This window comes from Natator depressus, chromosome 5 (assembly GCF_965152275.1).
Source record: "Natator depressus isolate rNatDep1 chromosome 5, rNatDep2.hap1, whole genome shotgun sequence".
Taxonomy (NCBI): domain Eukaryota; kingdom Metazoa; phylum Chordata; order Testudines; family Cheloniidae; genus Natator; species Natator depressus.
This window is the reverse complement of record NC_134238.1, coordinates 101299843-101319223: the sequence shown is the minus strand read 5'-3', so window position 1 is coordinate 101319223 and position 19381 is coordinate 101299843. Positions and strand designations below refer to the sequence as shown.

The window sequence follows — 19381 nt, the reverse complement described above, 5'->3', positions numbered from 1 at the left end:
GTTGCCCAACACTTCCTATTATAAGGCCCTATGCTCAGTTGCTTATAACTTTATGAAACTTTAACTGTCAGGGATGAAATTTTTCATGCCTGATGTGTGTCTCTGGCTCAATTTTTTTTGGAAAATTTCAGTTAAAATGTTTCAGTTGTTTTTGAGAAGGATAAGAAAATATACATTACTTTGCCCATGTTAAAAAAATTAAGACATTTCACCTGAAATGCTATACTGCCTCTGCGCTTTGGAGCAGGGACTTGAAATTTGGCAGGGTGGCACGTGTGTCAGAGATGTAACTTTTGCCATCCTCATGAAAATCCACCCAAATTTTCCCAAGTTATAAGCCTTTGAAAAAAATCGCTGTTTGCACATGCAGTAAAGACTTCTTCAACATTAACAGCTAAAATCTCCACCGACTGCATCCTCACTGAGCATGCTGGAGCCTCTCACTGCTCCTAGTGCCAACTAAACTGTGCATGCATCATCCCCACAGATTAGCTGAGCATGCTCCGGCTCAGGGCTATGAAGGCTCAGAAGGGCTTTCCCTGTAACTGCTACTTTGAACCGTGAAGGGGCTAGGATGGGGCTGGGAGCTAGAACTGAAAGCAGGGCCTGTCTCTCCTGTGCCTCAAATGACCCTCACTGCTGGCACCCAGGCAGCACAGAGGGGGAAGTCATCCGGATTGCAAGAGAGAAAGGAGTCGATTGGGACAAGGAGTCTGGTGAGACTGGGACTGGAGGAGAAAAACCAGCACTGGGAGTTGGAGGGGGAAACTCGGATTAGTTGGGCAAGAAGCCTGGGACTGCATGTGGAGAGGAGGAGAGATTCTGACTCTGAAAGAAAACTGAGAGCAGGAGATGGCTGGGGAAAAGTAGACAGGGACTGGGATGAGAAGCCTGAGGAGTAGGGCCATGGACTGGGAAGGCAAGGAGATTGGGACTGTCACAAGTAGCCAGGGGTGAAAAACAGAAGGGACAGGGACAGGTTGATGGGTATGGGGAAGAAGAAATCAGCTTGGTGGAATGTGCAAAAATCTGTGCCCACTAGAACAGACTCCCCTCCAGAGCCTGGAATGGAACCCAAGACAGCTGAGTCTCACCAGTTCTCTGGTGCTGGCAAATATCTGTGAAACCCACTATCAAGGTGAGTGTCTCATCTCCCTTTAGTGCTGGTTCACACAGAGGATGACAACCTACTAGTGGTATCAGTTACGCCATTAACTCTAGTGCCAGATGTCTGTCAGGTGGATCTAAAGATTCCAGTCCTACTGATGAACCATATGATGGAATTTGTTTTTTCAGTTTGCTTTTTTTAAAAAAACCTAGGAAATCATACACAAAAGGTTATGCTAGAAGAATATTATTAAGGTTGCAAAGTCAAACACTCAGAAGTTAGGAAATACCAGAATTAAGGCTGCCTGTGCAATCTTAATTCAGTTCCCTTATTTGTATGCATTATGATGTCTTTAATTACATGATCACAAACTTTTTTCCCCACAGGACCGCTGCTTCATTTAGTGAATAGGATGCATCTGCTCTGGGCATGAATCAGGACTTCACAGTAAAGGAGGCTGCTTTTCGTAGGACCTCTGCCCCATTTGTTGCAGAAGTTGGAAGGTGTGTAGTGAATGAGGTAGGGGATTGCAGAAAATAAAGGGAGGGTCTCGTGGTTAAGACAGTTGAATGCTGCCCTAGTGGACACTTTTGACCTTTATCTCTCTGTGCCTCAGCTTCCCATCCATAAAATGGGGATAAGGATGGTGTGAGGATAAATTAATTAACGTTTGTGACGCACTTAGATACTATACCAATAAGCCAGTAGCGGGCAACCTGAGGTGCACACACGGCTTGTCAGGGTAATCCGCTGGCGAGCCATGAGACAGTGTTTACATTGACTGTCCACAGGCACGGCTGCCTGCAGCTCCCAGTCGCCGCGGTTCGCCTTTCCAATGGGAACTGTGGGAAGCTGCGCGGGCTGGCTGCTGCTTCCCGCAGCTCCCATTGGCCGGAAACAGCGAGCTGTGGCCACTGGGAGCTGCGGGCAGCTGTGCCTGTGGATGGTCAATGTAAATACTGTCTCACAGCCTGCCAGCGGATTACCCTGACGGGCCGCATGCAGCCTGTGGGCCTCAGGTTGCCTACCTCTGCAATAAGTGCTACAGAAAAGCCCATGACAAAATTAATAATGCTGTCTTCAGAGTTGTATATGAATAGTGTGCAGTAAATTAGGCCTAAGTCCACACATTGAACAATAAGGAGAAAACAAAATATTGAATTAGCTTCTCATTAACTGAGCATTGTCCATTGTGTGAACTGAATGAGGCATGGATCCTGTGGAAAAAACAGTATGTGATCATGTAATTAAAGACTATCTTCATGCATACTCACAAAGGGGCTGAACTAGGTTGAACAGGCAGCCTTCATTCTGGCATTTCCTAACTTTTGAGTGCTTGACTGCATAATAATGTTATTTTAACGGAGAGAGAGAGAGAGAGATGTATAGATGATAAACCATAAGCATATGAATTTGACTATCAACTAAAAAAGAAAAAAAAAAATCGACTTACCAGAAAATGCATGGCCAATGCCAACTGTTTGGCAACTTCCAATTTCCACAAGATATTGATAGAATTTTTGTTCTTTTTCAAATATGTGTCCAAGGATCCGAATCTGACATACTCCTGCACCAGGATATCTGATTTAAAGTGTTTAAAAGGTAAACAGACTGTTTAATTTTTCATTCTTGTTTTATAAACGTACTGCTATTACAGGTGAATTGCATCATACGCGCATTTAACTTCTGCGAATTCAACTATACGTGCTCGGCAAAAAAAAAAAAAGAAAAACAAGATACCTGTAAATAGTGCAGGCAATTTCGCCCACCATTCCACTCAATGAGCGTATGCCCCGGAGTGAGCGTGAGATGGGAGACGTGAATCTGCTGTTCCCTCAGTTGGTTTCAGTTCCTGCGTGCCTCTCATAGTGTGAGCATCTCGCCGCACTGAGTGCGATTCTAGTGTTTAAAGATACGTATTTTTCTTACATGGCCCCTAAACACAAGCCAACTACTTCATCTGGTGCTCAACCGAAGAAACAGCGATCTGTTCCAACGCTGGAGGAAAAACTGGCTGTGTTGGACTTATTGGGAGATGGTATGTTGGTCTCCAACATGGCGCATAAATACGGCCGCAACTAATCTAGCATCCATGCCATCAAGATTCGAGAGAGAGAAATTCGTCAAGCCGTTGCATCAAATGCTCCAATAACTGCTAAGCTGATGAGCCAGGTGCGTGATAAGACTTCAGTGAAGACTGAAAAGGCATTAAACTTATGGCTGGAAGACATGAACCATAAACGTGTGCCTATCGATGGCAACACATTGCGAGAAAAGGCTCTTAGCCTCTACGCACTGTTCAAACCTCCCGCCAAAGAGGGACAGCCTTCTGATGAGAAGGAATTCAAAGCCAGCCAAGGTTGGCTTAACAGTTTTAGGAACCGCTTCAACTTCAAAAACATGCAGACTACTGGTGAAGCTGCATCTGCCAATGAAGAGGCAGCAAAAACCTACCCCAAACAATTAAAGAAAATCATAGAAGAAAAGGGCTATCTTCCAGAACAAGTTTTTAATGCTGACAAGACTGGGCTCTCCTGGAAAAAAAAAAAATGCCCAACTGCACTTACATTTCAAAATCAGAAGGACAAGCCCCTGGCTTCAAAGCAGCTGAAGACCATGTGACTGTGTTGTTTTGTGGCAATGCAGCTGGGCATTTAATAAAGCTGGGCTTGCTCTACAGAGCTGCAAATCCCCGTGGCCTAAAAGGCAAGAACAAAAATCTCCTGCCTGTGTTCTGGCAATCAAATAAAAAGGCTTGGGTGACAGCAGCATTATTTCTGGATTGGTTCCACAAGTGTTTCATTCCGGAGGTCAAGCGGTACCTTGAAGAGAAAGGACTTGACTTTAAAGTGTTGCTGATTGTAGACAATGCTCCTGGCCACCCTGCGGCACTCCAGTTTGTGCATAACGACGTTGAAGTCATCTTTCTCCCCCCCAATACCACCTCCATCCTCCAACCTCTCGACCAAGGTGTGATTCACTGTTTCAAGGCCACGTGCACGAGGCTTATGTTCTCACGGAGACGTAACGCTATGGAAGCTGATCCCAATCTTAATGTCATGGACTGTTGGAAGTCCTTCAACATTGCCGATTGCATCACTTGTATTAAACAGGCAATGGATGCAATCAAGCCTGAAACAGTCAATGCATGTTGGCAAAACCTATGGAAAGAATGTGTGAATGATTTTAAGGGTTTCCCAACCATTGACAAAGAAGTGAAACGCATTGTTCAGGTGGCCAGGCAAGCAGGTGGCGATGGCTTCGTCGACATTCTTGAGGAAAAAACTGAAGAATTAATTGAGAACCATAGAGAAACATTGACTAACAAAGAGTGAGAGGAACTGATAAAATCGTCTACAGAAGACGAAGATGATGACGAAGAACAGGAAGAGCCAGCAAGCTGGAATCTTCATAAATTTGCTGAAGTGTTCCAAGCAGCGAAACACCTGAATGATTTAATTTCTGAATACGATCCCTCTATGGAACGAAGCCTCAAAATCACATGTAGTATTACGGACGATTTGAGACCATAACAAGAAATGTTTGAGCAGCTCAAGAGACAACAGCGACAGTTGCTGATCACCATGTTTTTCAAGGAAAAACAACCAGCAGCAGATGAGCCTATGCAATCAACTTCTCGAGCTGAACCAGAGCCAACCACTTCGTCTACGACTTGCTCTCCGTCATCTGGATCAACATCAAGCCCTGACAACCCCCTGTAATTACCCCCTGTAATTAAAAATACAGTACTATAAAATTATATTTTGCATATGTACTCTATTATATACTGTACATTACTGTATACATTATACATATTACTGTACAGGGTTGTATACACAAAACCATGTACAGTATACTGTACTTTATGGGCAATTTAAGGGATTTTCAAGGGTAATTTTGACTATACGCGATTTTCGCCTTATGCGCAGACTTTAGAACCTAACCCCCACATAAAATGCTACTCCACTGTACTAAGAAACAGATCCAACTTTAACACACACCCCCGCCGCCTTGTGACAATAAAAGTAATGTGGTTTCAAGTTAGCAGCATAATGTATAAGTGTATCAATGTCCTATTGCATTAATAAAACAATCATTTCAACTCAGTCACTTTGCAGTTGTTTACAAACTTTCTTCTTTTTTTAAAATCTAAAGTTTCATCCTGCTGAATTGAAGTGGTGTTGGTTCTGCTATTGAAACACATTCTTTGTTGGAACAACAGAAGTTCCCCTCTGAAAACAAACTGTGCTAACAGCTTATCTTGTGTAGCACAGCCATAAGAAGAGGCCCTTTCCCCACAGCCTGCCTGTATTAATCTGGCAACACTTGCCTAAATAGTCTTCTGGTCAAGGACCCAGGAAGCCAGCTGCATGGTTGCCACTGTTTCAGTGGTTTATTTTTTTTAGAAACAAATAATTTTAAGTGAAGTGAAATAACCCTGAGCTTCTGCTTTCAATTGTATTCATGTTCCTCATTTGGACTCCAAACACAATGAAAACTATTGTAATCACAGTGTGCTTCCTGCTTTATAACGCAAAAACTGGCTTGCAACTTAGTCTTTTAAAGAACATGCAGTGTTTTCAGAACTATACAAAATAAATTTTACTCAGATCTGTAGCAGACTTATCTGAACTAAATGTAGTTGTTGCTAACATAGGGGACTGGCCTCCTCTCAGTAGACTAAGAAAGTTACATAAGTAAATCTCCCAGGTCTTTAGAGGTAAATAGACTACAGAGTCTAATTATGAGTTTAAAGATGAATTACTATACTTATAAACAAGCTATCTGAAGATACAATTCCCTACTGATACAATACATTATACAACCATTGAAGTGTGTATGCTAACACCACCACAAGTGAACTGGGAAATCAAGGAGAATATTTACTGAATATTAAGATACAGCTACAAGAATGCTATAGCCAGGGTGCTTGGAAGTATAACAATACATATGTAAAATTATGTTACAAAATGTGAAAGCTAATCACAGAAATCCCAGAAGGTTTCTACTTCTATTTTCCAAGGACAAGCACACTTAAAGAAGACAGATCATGTAAAACATTTATGTTTTAAGTAGAGGCATAATAGTAAAAAGGGATGAAGGGTGTGTTATCAGAGCAATACAAATAGGTAAAGTCGGCTCTACCAATCCTTACCCTCTCTTGCAAGAAAACCTGCTTCTGTTCTTAAGAACTTTAGAGATAAACCATGTGTATATGGAGAAGTTTTAAACTTTGTCATTTCAACATTTAAGAAATAAACAAAACATCTTTGTGAAATGTATTCTTACAGATATGTTAGATAAATGCAAAGCTCTAACTACAGCATCTAATGTTATTGCTATGTAAATGGTAAAAAGCTTTATGTACGAGCATGGAATCTAATAACCTTGCTAAAGTAGTGTAAAAAGCTCTGTATTTAAGTACAGAATATTTATATTATTGAGGAATTAATTACTGGCAGTGGCAAACCCTCAACCAACTGCAGAAGACCAGAATAATCTTTCCAAAGTCAACAATTTTTAATTATATAAGTTCAAGACTTTGTAAGAGTTATTTAAATTTAAGAAGACTGTTCTGACAACTAAAAACTTTTCTATTAAAAAAGAGTATATGGACTATTTGAAAAACAGAATTTAATTTCCTGTCAAACGCTAACAAACCTGAAAGACAATCTCAGAAAATGGACTGAATAAAAAGAGTTAAACCTAATTTTAAAAGTTATCTGGAATAGATCTTTCCTGTCCCAAAAAGCACAAAGGCAGAAAGAAATGCCGCACTTCAGAAGCTGAAGGTGTCACCTAAGCCGACCCCCAAGGTATGAAGCCAACCATAGAGCAACAGCAATCAACTTTGAATCTAAACAAGCCTGAAAGAGGAGTGTTTTCCTATAATGTCATGAAAGGACATGGAAGGAGAAGGGTATAAAAACTTTGAAGTGAGCACCCTTTCTCTCACACATACCCTCGGCTATCCCGCTCAAAATAGCATTCCACAAGCAAGCTGCCATAGACAGAGAAGACTCAAGAATAAACCAACCCAAGGATACCTCCCCGAGCCTTCAACATTGACTGGCAAGAGAAAGGTTTCAGAGTAGCAGCCGTGTTAGTCTGTATTCGCAAAAAGAAAAGCGACAGCTCACTTCAGCTCACGCTCAGAAAAATTTGTTAGTCTCTAAGGTGCCACAAGTACTCCTTTTCTTTTTGGTGAGAGAAAGTTAACTAAGACTAAGGGATTAGCTTTAAACTCTTGTAATAATTTTATTGGGATATGAAAACGCTGGTGTAACTTATATTACTGTTTCTCCTATGCAGTGTAGTTGTAGCCATGTCGGTCCCAGGATATTAGAAACACAAAGTGGGTGATGTGATATCTTTTATTATTGATCCAATACAAGATATTACCTCACCTACCCTGTCTAACTGTTTCTCCTGTTAATCACCAGATGGTTAGACCAAGTATTCCTGGACAAGAGGCTAATTTGGGGAAACAATATACTTTGGTCTTAACTTATCAAGAGAAAAGCACCCCCAAAGGTGATTGACTCTAAAGAATTTAATCTCTGTTAAAAGCTCTGTATGACTATGTGTGGAGAAGAGTTTGTAATAGAAGCCACTAGTCTATCACTTGTATTCTGTCATTTGTATTGTTTTGTTTAATGTTTGTTTTCCTTTCTTTAATAATAAAACAAACATAGTAAGTGATTGTGATTATTTTTCTTGGTCTTGATCATGGTAGTCACTAAGGTACATTTCCCCCTCCATCCTCCCCCCATGCGACTAAGAAGCGGGAGTCACATCCCTTAGTTGGCAGTAAGAGAAACAATTAGTAAGAGCTGGCCTACCATTTCTTGTTTCTCTGGACTAAATACTTTTAGTAATTATTAAAATAAAATTACTTGACATCCAACAATTTAAAATGATCCCTTTCCACCCCACAAAATGATGTTAAAATAACTTTGAGAATCAAACACGAACAGAAGGGCTATTGTTCTCAACCTGCGGAGTCCTGCCCTCCTACACTGCTAAATGGGATAGTGGGTCCCAGTATAGGAAAAGTTGAGAACCATTGATTTATACTATTTATTTCATGTTGTTTCTCTCATCATGAAAGCTCTAGCCAAGCTGCAAAACAAGGATAAGGCTTTTTTGAGCAGTCAAGGAAAATATATGGGCATTTACATTTTATGATGCAGATAAGTAGGATTTAGGATCTTAAACAACTTTGCTTACAAAATCATTTCAGATCCCCTTTAACTGAATTCAGGAGACATCTTGCAGAATGTTGAGCTCTTCATTACTCCCATGATCAAACAAAAAAAGGATTCCGACACTTACTGTTATTATAAAATGTTTTATTTTGTTAAAAAATGGGAATCATAGAAAGAAAACAACACGATGCTAAAATAACTTAGAAAAGCCACGTGAAAAAAACAAACAAAAACCCAAAGTTTATTTAGCAAAACCTGTCCTCTATGCCTATGGTCTGAGTAAAAGGAGTGGAAGGTAAAAAATGATCCCAAGATAAGGGATCTACTAACACTAATCTACCTTAAGACAATATACGCATACAAAAACAGGAGAATTAGCTGATATAAAAGCCTGGCATATGAAGGAATACATAAATAAAATCTAGAACAACAATCTGAAGTTGCTTTAAAAAGGTTACTAAGGACATGCTACATACCCATATACAGTTCCGAGGATGTTTTTTTACTGGAGGGAAGGAAGGAGAGGGGCAGAGTTTCTGTTGAAATAATGGGCCACATTTTCAGAACTTGTTGCCTAAACTACTCCTTCCAAAATTGTATTTGTCCCCACAAAACCAGCATTTGGTCATGTGCAAAGGGTAACAGTCAAGACTTTTTGCAGGGCAAATGGTAATTTGCTTGAACAATAAGGCACCTATGCTCACCACTGATCACCATGATACCACTGCTCACCACTGATCACTATGGACATGCAAATGCTGGTGGACAAATTGTAGAAACCATTTTGTCAGCTGATTTTGAAAAGCTGGCTCTCAAAAGCCTTTGCCAGTCGCTACAGATGTATTAGCAAATCCTTCACAAAGGTTACACTGCATATTCCCACAACCCTTGCAAATTTCCGATGATGCTTGCTGATGTCACTCCTGAGTGACAAAAAATTAAAAATTCTGCACCAAAAAATAAAAATTCTGTACACAATATTTTAAAATTCTACAAATTTTATTTGTCAAATAAATGTGGAGGCTCCAGCATGGCATTAGGGAGCGCAGGCCACTGGCTGCACAGAGGTGGGAGATCACTGTGCAGCTCCCCACCAGGACATGGACCCAGCGGTGAGGCTGACCCAACCCTGACACAGCAAGGACTGGGCCTGCCCCAAAAACACCCCAGGGCCCTGACCCTCCATGTGGGCAGGCAGGCTCAGCAAGGCAGGATCCAAGTGTGGAGGGGCTTAATGGGGGGATCCAGATGTGGGTTGAGAGGGTTCTATGAGGGGCAATCTGGGTGCAGGCGGATCAGTGGGGGATCCACGTGCAGGGTGGATCTGGATGCAACAGTAATGGGACTCTGCAGGGGGTACAGATGAAGCTGGTTGGGTCTCAGCATGGGGGGGGGGTCTGGGTGTGGGGGGTATAGAGCTCAGCAGGGGGGTCTGGGTGTGGGGCCTCAGTGGGGGGTTCAGATGCTGGGGGAGTTGGGCTCATTTGGGGGCGGGGGGTTCTGAGTGCATGGGGGGTGAGAGGCTCGGCAGGAGAGTCTGGGTATGAGGAGGTCTGGATGCACAGGGGTTAGGCGGATGGGGCAGCAGCTCCCTCTACAGGGATCCTTCCCCCTGGAGCTGAGGAGTGATGGGTGCAGGAAGCAGGGGGAGTTTGCAGAACTTCCTGCAGCCAGGGGAAAAATCTGGCCGTGGGTCTGACCCCACCCCAGATGCCACGCAGGGGAAGAGGAAGCCCCATCCTTCCCAGCCCTAGCCCAGCTGGGACTAGCAACTGAGCACAGCGCAGGGTAGAAGCCACCAGCCAGGTCTTCCCCAGTCCCACCTCCTGCCCCACAGTGATTTACCTCTCTGCTGGCTGCCCTGAGCACCCAAAACATACTGCTTGGGAGGGTCACATGACCGCTCTTGTGGCTTCCCTGTCAGAAAGTCATTTTTCTGCAGGGAAACAAAGAAATCTGCCGGGGGGGGGGGAAGGGGGGGAAGGGAGGGGCATAAATTCTGTGCATGCACAGTGGCACCGAATTCCCCCAGGAGTAACTATCACTCTTTCACATGAATGCCTGCTGAGCCACCCCTGTACGACTAGGATGTAAATAAATTTCGCAGCAGGCTTTTACACAATATCAGGAACAGAAACTGTAATGAGAACTGCTTGAAATTATATAAATATATTTGATTTTACTTACTCTCCTCTCCACAGACACAAACTCCATAATTTAATACCAAGTGCTTGTAAGAAAGCTGGCTCATCATGCTTGCTGCCTCAAAGAAAGACTACAAGTGCAAGGCAGAGAGAATGATAATCAGTGGAGAAAAATCAACTGTTAAATTATCTGGAATTAAACATATTAAAACCACCCACATTTTCACATTGCTTTAATTCCTAACTTACTGCAAGGATATTGCATAACTGATTCCATCTTATTGGCTTGTGCAGTGACTTTTTTTAGTAACTGTTTTATCCACAGTGCACACATGGTTTAGTCAGCAATCTAATTTCTTGGTGATAGGAAAAACATCGGTGGACAAGAATGCTTTATACATACAGAAAGCAAGCAGCGCTCATAGGGAATCTCTTTTAACCTATGGCAGATATCTGAACTCCACAAAAAGATGGCCATAAACAACAAATAGAAGGTGGTTAACTGCTCCAAAATTTTGAACTAGAGTATTTCATTGCATTTGCGTGTAGTGTATTGGATCAAAAATGAAATCTGGAGCCAAATTCTCTCCCTGGATCTGGTTCCTTTCTGCTGCCCAGGAGGTGCAAAGGACCTTAACACTGGCCATATTTGGTCAGCTGAGAATTCTCCCAGTGGGGGACATAGGGAGTGAACCTCTCAGAAGGTGTGAAGCCATAACAGCTGGCCCTTGCACCAGTTTCCCTGGTCCAAAGTGTAGAGTACCAGGGGCAGAAGTGGGCATAGCTGGAACACCGCTGTATTCTGGGATTTCTCAACATGCGGATGTGGTCCCTTGGGGACCACTGTCAGATGGTGTAGGTTAGTTACAGCAGTCCCTAGGCCACAGCCTGAGGTGCAGCCGTGCAAGGCAGAGAAGAAGAGAGCCTTCAACTGGCTTCCTAACAGCCTACTTGCTTCTCCTGCACAAAATTATGCTTGGTGCAGGAAAGAATCTGGCTCTGGATTAAAATTGAACTGTAATCGTCTACCATATAACACCATCTTAAGTTGCTCATGGTAACAAAGAACAGTAACTGTTTACAGACAACAATCAATAAACATATTACCCAAGAACGAGACAAACCTCAGAGTAATTTCTGTGCACTTTATCCAGCACTTTTAAGAGGACTTCAGTTTGATGTAGCTCGCCATAGTCTCCCACTTCTTTCCTTACACCTTTGAAAATTTTAGTAAAGGTGCCCTGCCCAAGGCTCTCATTCTAAAAAATAAAAAAGGTAGGGGTAACAGGGAAGGAGCAGTCAGACAACTTTCTCTGCCAATTCTGATCACTTAAAGTCCTCCACAAATAATGTACGTAGAAAACCTTTAAAGCTACTACAATCAGTTCAAGAGTCTGATGACCAGGAGTAAGGAATACTGGAAAGAGTTTAACCTAAGTATTTGATTAGATGAAGGTCTCTCCCCCCACCCCCTTTGACTCTTTGGGGATCTCTGTGGACAGGTGGTTGCAAGAACCCATGGGGAAGGAAACTGGATGCTGGGAGTATAAAGAATTTGGGCCTCTGCGGGTGGAGAAAACAGTGGGTGATGCAATAAAAAGGAAAGACATTTTTATAAAAACAAAAACTTTGTTTATTACTAAAGCAGAGGAGGGCAAACTACGGCCCGCGGGACCATCCTGCCCGGCCCCTGAGCTCCTGGCCCAGGAGGCTAGCCCCCGGCCCCTCCCCTGCTGTTCCCCCTCCCCCGCAGTCTGAGCTCACTGCGCTGCTGGCTCAATGCTCTGCGAGCTCCTGGGGCAGCGCAGCTGCAGAGCCCGGCCTGACCCAGTGCTCTGTGCTGCGTGGCGCGGCTCCCTGTCCTGGTGCAGCTGCGTCGCCAGCCACCGGTGCTCCAGGCAGTGCGGTAAGGGGGCAGGAGGGTTGAATAGAGGGCAGGGGAGTTCAGGGGGTGGTCAGGGGCCGGGGGTGTGGATAGGAGTTGGGGCTGTCAGAGCGCGGGGAACAGGGGGGTTGAATGGGAGCAGGGGTCCCGGGGGGGCAGTCATGAAGGAGAGGAGGGCTTGGATGGGGCGGCAGGGGGCAGTCAGGGGACAGGGAGCAGGGAAGGATGGATGAGGCAGGGGTCCCGGGGGGGGCAGTCAGGAAGGAGAGGGAGGGGTGGATGGGGTGGCAGTTAGGGGCAGGGTGTCCGGGGGCAGTCAGGGGAGAGAGAGCGGGGGGCAGGGGGGATGGATGGGGCAGGGGTTGCCAGGGGGCCATCAGAGGGCAAGAAGCCGGGTGGGTCGGATAGGGGTCGGGGCTGTCAGAGGGCAGGGAACGGGGGGTTGAATGGAAGCAGAGGTCCCAGGGGGGCAGTCAGGAAGGAGAGGGGGGGTTGGATGGGATGGCGGGGGGCAGGGTGTCCGGGGGCAGTCAGGAAGGAGAGGGGAGGTTTCAAGGGGCAGGGGGTCCGGGAGCGGTCAGGGGACAGACAACGGGGGGGGGGGGTGTGGATGGGGCAGGGGTAGCCGGGGGGACATCAAGGGGCGAGAAGCAGGGTGGGTCGGATAGGGGGTGGGGGCTGGGCCATGCCTGGCTGTTTCAGGAGGCACAGCCTCCCCTAACCGGCCCTCCATACAATTTCAGAAACCAGATGCGGCCCTCAGGCCAAAAAGTTTGCCCGCCCCTGTACTAAAGGGACACCCAAATTTAAGACTTTTTTTTTTAAACTGTAACTAAAGAACTACTGTAGCAAAATGTCTTGCTGCAATTAAGGCTATTTTAAATGGCATACAAACAGGAACTAGATTTTCAGAACTCTGTGTGCAACTGTTCATGAAAATGGCCAGAGAGATGCAACTAGTGAACTTACAAATATCAAGTCCTCGTTCCGGATTTTGTGAAAGACCATTTGGTTGACATTATTGTGTCTCTGCAATGCGGGCGATGTAGGTACATCAGAAATACCATTGCTCCTGAAGACTAGAAGATTTGACTTATCTGGGTGGGGAGGAGAAGAAGATGGGAATGGAAGGAAAAAAACAAACAAAAACCAGAAAACATCTCTGTTAAAGACTTTTATCACAATGTTATTTCAAAAGAATTATTAATTTAAGGTGTAAATCTCCTGTGATAATCTGGATACCATAGCAGGGAGAGAACAATCTGTTTAATAAATAACACCGTATTACAGGACTTAAACAAATGTCAAACCTGGACCTTTCTGACTAGAGATAACATTCTGGTTCTCTCTCTTGTTTCTCTCCTGATTATTAAAGTTTCTGAAGCACTCTTATTTTTGACAAGTACAGCATTACATTGCTGAAAACATTCCACTTTTCATGGTACATCATGTGCATTTTAGAATAAGAAATGGCAAATTTAGCATCTCTTTCGTGATACAAACCTGTAGCTAAACACTTGATCAGATGAGAAATGCTGTTTAATGTGAATTTCAATCATTAAGAGGTCAGTTTCACTTTCAGTCAGGACAGCTGCAAGCTGGGATGGTCATGCTTTGTGGAAGGGGATCACAGCACTGTGAGTAACTTCTTACAAACCAAGGCAAACCCAAGCTGACACTAGCACTGAAATCTCAATGACTAAGGAGATGAAAATGTCTGTCAGGCAAATATATTGATCTGCTAATTTCTCTTTCAAAAATATCAATTAACCCGAAAATAATTAGACATGTTTGTGTTTACAAGTTTTTTACCTTTTGGTTTTGGCGGGCAGCATTTGGTAAACTGGAAAATGATGTTGTCTGAACGGACTGTTTCTGTCTGATAGCAATTCAACAGATCCTTAAGGTTACCAAAACTTCTCTTCGTTCCACTAAGATTATACTCTCCAGTCTCATTTTTTGTTATTAAGCAGTGCTTATACTCAGCGACACCATCCCGCTGTAGAGATTTTTAATTAGAAAAGGAAAGACTGACACATATAATTTAAAAATGTAAACAATTTATGTACACTCAATTTATTAAAGAGAAAAATTCTCAAACAACATGTTACTGTCATTTCATATTTTAATCCCAGTATCTAGTAAAATGAGAAGACACTGATAAGGCTACTAAGGGACTATTTCTATCACTGGAAGTGTTGATTAGTATTTTGACATTAGCTATCGGGACTGCAACCAAGAGATTTAAAAACAAAGAGTGAATGGACCCAGTTATAAGTGAATCCTTCATTGCTACTAACATAAGCTACCTCATGCAACAAAAGAGATGAGGTGGAAATGTAATGTTGCAAGAAGTCTCACATCTTGAGTGCTCAAACAGAAAACTTATTAGCAATGGTGAAATGTATTTTGTAGTGCTGTGCACTGATGCAGGTATGGTTCTTATGACAGGCACCTTACAAAAACCTAGGCTAGATTCCTATTTTTGTTGTCTACAGCATAGTTCAAACTCCAAGCTGAAACTTGGCACACAATCTCAACACAAGTTTCTTTCAGACAAACTTTCAAAAGGTCCAGTTGTCCATTTCTAATTTATAGAAACTCCTATACTGCTGTCACATGCCCTTTCTTTACAACCCTGTGGAAAACATACCAATGACCACCAAATCTCAGCAGCTCTCTAATTGTTTGCTTAGAAAAACCAAAGCAAGAAATGATACAAACTTGCTCTGAATGGTGGACGATCTTACCAGATCAGCTAAAAGAAACTCTCTTTCACATGCAGATTTCCTTTCTGAAAGCGAAGTCTAAATATGCACAGTGAATGAGCAGTACAATTCTACAAAACATTTTTTTCTCCACTGATTATATTGCTCTGATTTGGCAAAGATTCCTATGTTTCTAACACAGTAGTTGATACTTTTCCATCTACGCACCAGCACTGTTGTGGTGTCATCTGTTGAAACAGGCACAGTTTTGAAGATATGTGTTACAGTAGCGAACTAACTGCTGCAAGCCAGTATGAAAGCTCACACACTATTTTTTGGTATACCTCACCAAAGGAGAAGCTACCGTTTTTTTATATTTTTGAAATTTTGATAGAAGAGGCCAATGTACTGATAATTTTGTGATTTAAAAAGATATTTTCATATAAACCAAAACAAACCAGATAATTATACAGTAATAAATAGCATGTAAATAAAAAAGCATTGTGAACAGCAATGACATTAATGAATAGAAGAATACATAGCTCACGTAACAGAAGATACAAACTCAACGATGTACTGTATGTAAATGAAAAAAAAAAAAAGAAAAAGAAGCAGTGCTTTCTGCTTCAGTGCAATACAGGCTACCGTTACTGCTCAGTGCAGTACACTGACCTCTATGGCAAAGGTGAGGAAGTATTTCTTAAAATCTTTTGGACTGCAACGAAGAACATAGTAGCCAGTCTGATTGCCTGCTTTCCTCAGCTTATTGGTAGCAAAGTCCATGCTATAATAAAAAGAAAAAATGTTAACGGCTGTACAATTTCAGAAAGCGAAAACAGCAGAGATTTTGAGCAATGACACCATTATTAGAAAGCATTAATTATGTCCACAGTGTGTTGGGTACCTAATAGAAGGACTGTATCTATCTATGTGCTATGGCACTTGCTTTTTAAAACACCTGGGTTTTGTTCTGTTAGCAACAGCATTATATGCAGGTAAGGAAACATGCCTATCAACCACAAGATGTCCAAGCGAGGACGTGGTGGTTCGTCCGGTGCGAAATTCCATATTTCCCTCGGTCTTCCCGTGGGAGCTGTGATTTACTGTGCAGACAACACAGGTGCCAAGAACCTGTACATCGTCTCTGTGAAGGGGATTAAGGGGCACCTGAACAGGCTGCCAGCTGCTGGCGTAGGCGACATGGTCATGGCTACTGTCAAGAAGGGCAAGCCTGAGCTCAGGAAGAAGGTGCACCCAGCAGTGGTAATTCAGCAGCGGAAATCGTACCGGAGAAAAGACGGGGTATTCCTCTATTTTGAAGACAACGCAGGAGTGATAGTAAATAACAAAGGGGAAATGAAAGGCTCAGCAATCACAGGCCCCGTGGCTAAGGAATGCGCAGATCTGTGGCCCAGGATAGCCTCCAATGCTGGCAGCATCGCATAAACCTGCGCCATTCTCGTTGTAAACATAACATAAAAGTGGTTGCACACACACACAAAAAAAAAGGGGGGGGGGCAAGCAGCTCATAGGAGAAAGAAAAACTGGTTAAAAAAAAAGTACTGAATCATCCACCACTGGAAACTGATTTTTCCTAGGAAATAAAGTAACCATATAGCATCTTTGCTATGGATTATCTAACTGTCCATGTCTTGTTCGAGAGATTATGACTATGGCTAAGATTTTGTCATAGAGGTCACAGATTCCGTGACTTCCAGAGACCTCCGTGACTTGTGCCTGTGGCGGCTGGGAACCGTGGGGGCCCCGAGCTCCCAGCCACAGCAGGTAGCAGGGGTGCCCCACAGCTCCCGGCCGCTGTGGGCAGGAAGGCCCCCGGGAGCTCCCAGCTGCTACGGGCCATGGGGGTGCCCTGGAGCTCGGAGCCACGTGGGGTGGGGCAACTCCACAGCTCCAAGAGGGGGCCTTCCAGCTCCCCATTTTGTCACGCATATTTTTAGTAGCCATCACGGATAGGTCATGGGCTTCCGTGAATTTTTCTTGATTCCGTGACCTGTCAGTGACAAAATATTAGCCTTAGTTATGAATGGCATTGCTTGAGAAGGTCTAAGCCTAGCACATAATTCAATGCAGTCCTAAAGCTAACTTTAACATCTGACTCTATTGTTTAAATTTGCAAGTTTCCCTCCCCATGCCCAAAAAGTAAACAGAAGGAGCTTAATTTATTAAGACAGGTTTCACCCATGTCTTGGAAGATGTAGATCACTCCCTCTCTTCCCCTCATGTTAATGACAAATTTACAGAAATATGCCTGATTTACTAGGTGGCAGACTAATTTTTTATGATTTAAATATGTATACCAAGTACATTGGTTCTCTTGTTTAAACTATGGGGAAAAAAATTAAATGCAGTACATTCGGCTTACTTACATTCTGGTTGCCCATATCCTGAGCTCAAACAATAACAGTACTGTATGAAATGTTACAATCAATAAAGGTACCAAACTGTTTCTCTAAAGAACTGGAGAAACTGAACTAAGAGACGACAGCTGTACAAAAAGCAATTTGTTAAATTTACTAGCTAGCAATTTTCTGTGTTCCCCTCACAATGACTGAAGACACGGGTATCTGAATTTGCCTTTTTCCCCTTGCAACTTAGATTCTAGTTCTGCTAGATCTTTTAGTGAAAACATTATGAGAGCCTCCGTTTATGACATCATACACTGTTGCCATGGTAATGACTACAAGGTCCTAAATTCAGCATTATGTCTGTTGCATGACTGGGTTGGAGGAAAAAATGAACTCTGTGTGGAAGAAATATACTTTAAGTTCATCTGTATTCATTCTTATGATTTACAAAGAAAATTTCAAACATGAAACGTATCACAAAAGGTATCATTCTACCCTCACTCTGCAGGTTTTCCCAATAATCTCAACAGGAGTTTCATATGCAGATAGAGGGGTAGTATATAGTGAAACAGTATTACAAAACTTGACGCCCCTCATTAGAAAAGGAGTGCACCTTCCCTTACAAAGTCTACTCCTGGGGGAATTCTGTGTCAAAAAATTAAAAATTCTACACACAGTATTTTAAATATCTGCAAAATTCTGAAAATTTTATTTGTCAAAATAACACTACATAAACACGCCTGTTTCAATTATTTTGGTAATTTATTTCAAAATACCTGTCAGCAAGTATGTCTATAACAATACAGACACACCCAAAAATTCCCCCAGGAGTAGAGAGTTAAAAGAAATCCCTCTGACAACCCAGTTCCTGTTTCGCTGCCTCCCCTCCCCAGAGCCCAGCCAGGGGACCAGCCACCCACAACCTCTCCCCCCAAGTCCAGCCACGGGGCCCCCTGCAGCCAATACACCCTCTCCCCTCCCTCCCACAGTGTCTTCTATGTGTGAGCTTGGCACTGCTGGATCCAGCTGCCCCAAGTAGCGGCCAGCAACACTGCAGCCAATTTCGGGGGGGGGGGAGGGGAAGGGGAATTTTGCGCAAAAACATTAATTTCTGCAAAAATCTGCATTGCACAGTGGCGCAGAATTCCCCCAGCAGCAAGAGTCAAAGGGAAACCACCCCCCCACATGTTTTGCCAAAGGAAAATTTGAAAAAAAACACCCACCAAAAACCTATTTTTTCTATAAATATACATTCCAGTAAGTATGCTTATGTTTCACCCTTGTTGAAAGCTCATCTTTCAAGACTCGATAAAAGTGCCTTGTCATAATATAAGAGCACTACTTACGAAATTGGTCCATGGCAGTTGCTCTGGATATTTTCAAGCACTGTTGGTGGTGCTACTTCTTTACAGAGGTAATGGTGAGCGTCTGCAGTTAATCTATAATATCCATCAATTAACGACACAAAAGAGAGAGCTTCTCTTAATGAATGAAATTCAGCCTCCTGTAAAAGTTGGGAAGAAAAAAAGAGCGAGAGAATGAGGTTAATTTATAATAAACACCACAATCCTCAGATAGGTATGGTAACAGTATATATAAAAAATACCTCTCACACACACACACACAAACACGCATAGTATAGACAGTCCCTGATAGTGGAACCCTTATTCATATTGATAAGCACTTACATGAGTAATTGACTTCCATCGGAATAACTGGGTATGTGCTCAAAAATGGGTGAAATTCATTCTGAGTATTTGGGCTCTATGGAGATGGGGTGCATTCCCCAAACCAGGGCATAACTAAACTAGCAAAAGGATAAAAAAAATCACCATCTATTAAAGGGTAGCAGGGCACCATTATGTATTCACCTGCATTCTTTATTTCTGCATTTTGAGCCACCAGATTGTGTTGGGGTTTTGTTTTTGTTTTTTAGTAAGAGGAAAATGAGATAAACAAAAG

The 19381-nt window shown here is 42.9% G+C and overlaps 2 protein-coding genes across 3 annotated transcripts in view; one reads left to right on the top strand and one right to left on the bottom strand.

Annotated features, from left to right (window-relative positions):
• JAK2 (Janus kinase 2) overlaps positions 1-19381 on the bottom strand; it is a 164026-nt gene that overhangs the window by 37723 nt on the left and 106922 nt on the right. For both annotated transcript variants that reach the window (XM_074953318.1, XM_074953319.1), the window contains 7 exons: positions 18766-18923; positions 15726-15837; positions 14158-14344; positions 13315-13442; positions 11585-11719; positions 10504-10591; positions 2562-2689 (listed from right to left, as the gene is read on the bottom strand). In XM_074953318.1, the coding sequence (XP_074809419.1) occupies positions 2562-2689; positions 10504-10591; positions 11585-11719; positions 13315-13442; positions 14158-14344; positions 15726-15837; positions 18766-18923 (936 nt within the window). The remainder of the gene's footprint in view (positions 1-2561; positions 2690-10503; positions 10592-11584; positions 11720-13314; positions 13443-14157; positions 14345-15725; positions 15838-18765; positions 18924-19381) is intronic.
• Positions 16072-16534, top strand: LOC141987712 (large ribosomal subunit protein uL14-like). Its single transcript, XM_074953320.1, has one exon. The coding sequence runs from the start codon at positions 16077-16079 to the stop codon at positions 16497-16499; it is 423 nt and encodes a 140-aa protein (XP_074809421.1). The 5' UTR covers positions 16072-16076; the 3' UTR covers positions 16500-16534.

What these genes read in the sequence shown, in the direction of transcription:
- LOC141987712 (XM_074953320.1), top strand. Translation starts at nt 16,077, where the DNA reads ATGTCCAAGCGAGGACGTGGTGGTTCGTCCGGTGCGAAATTCCATATT.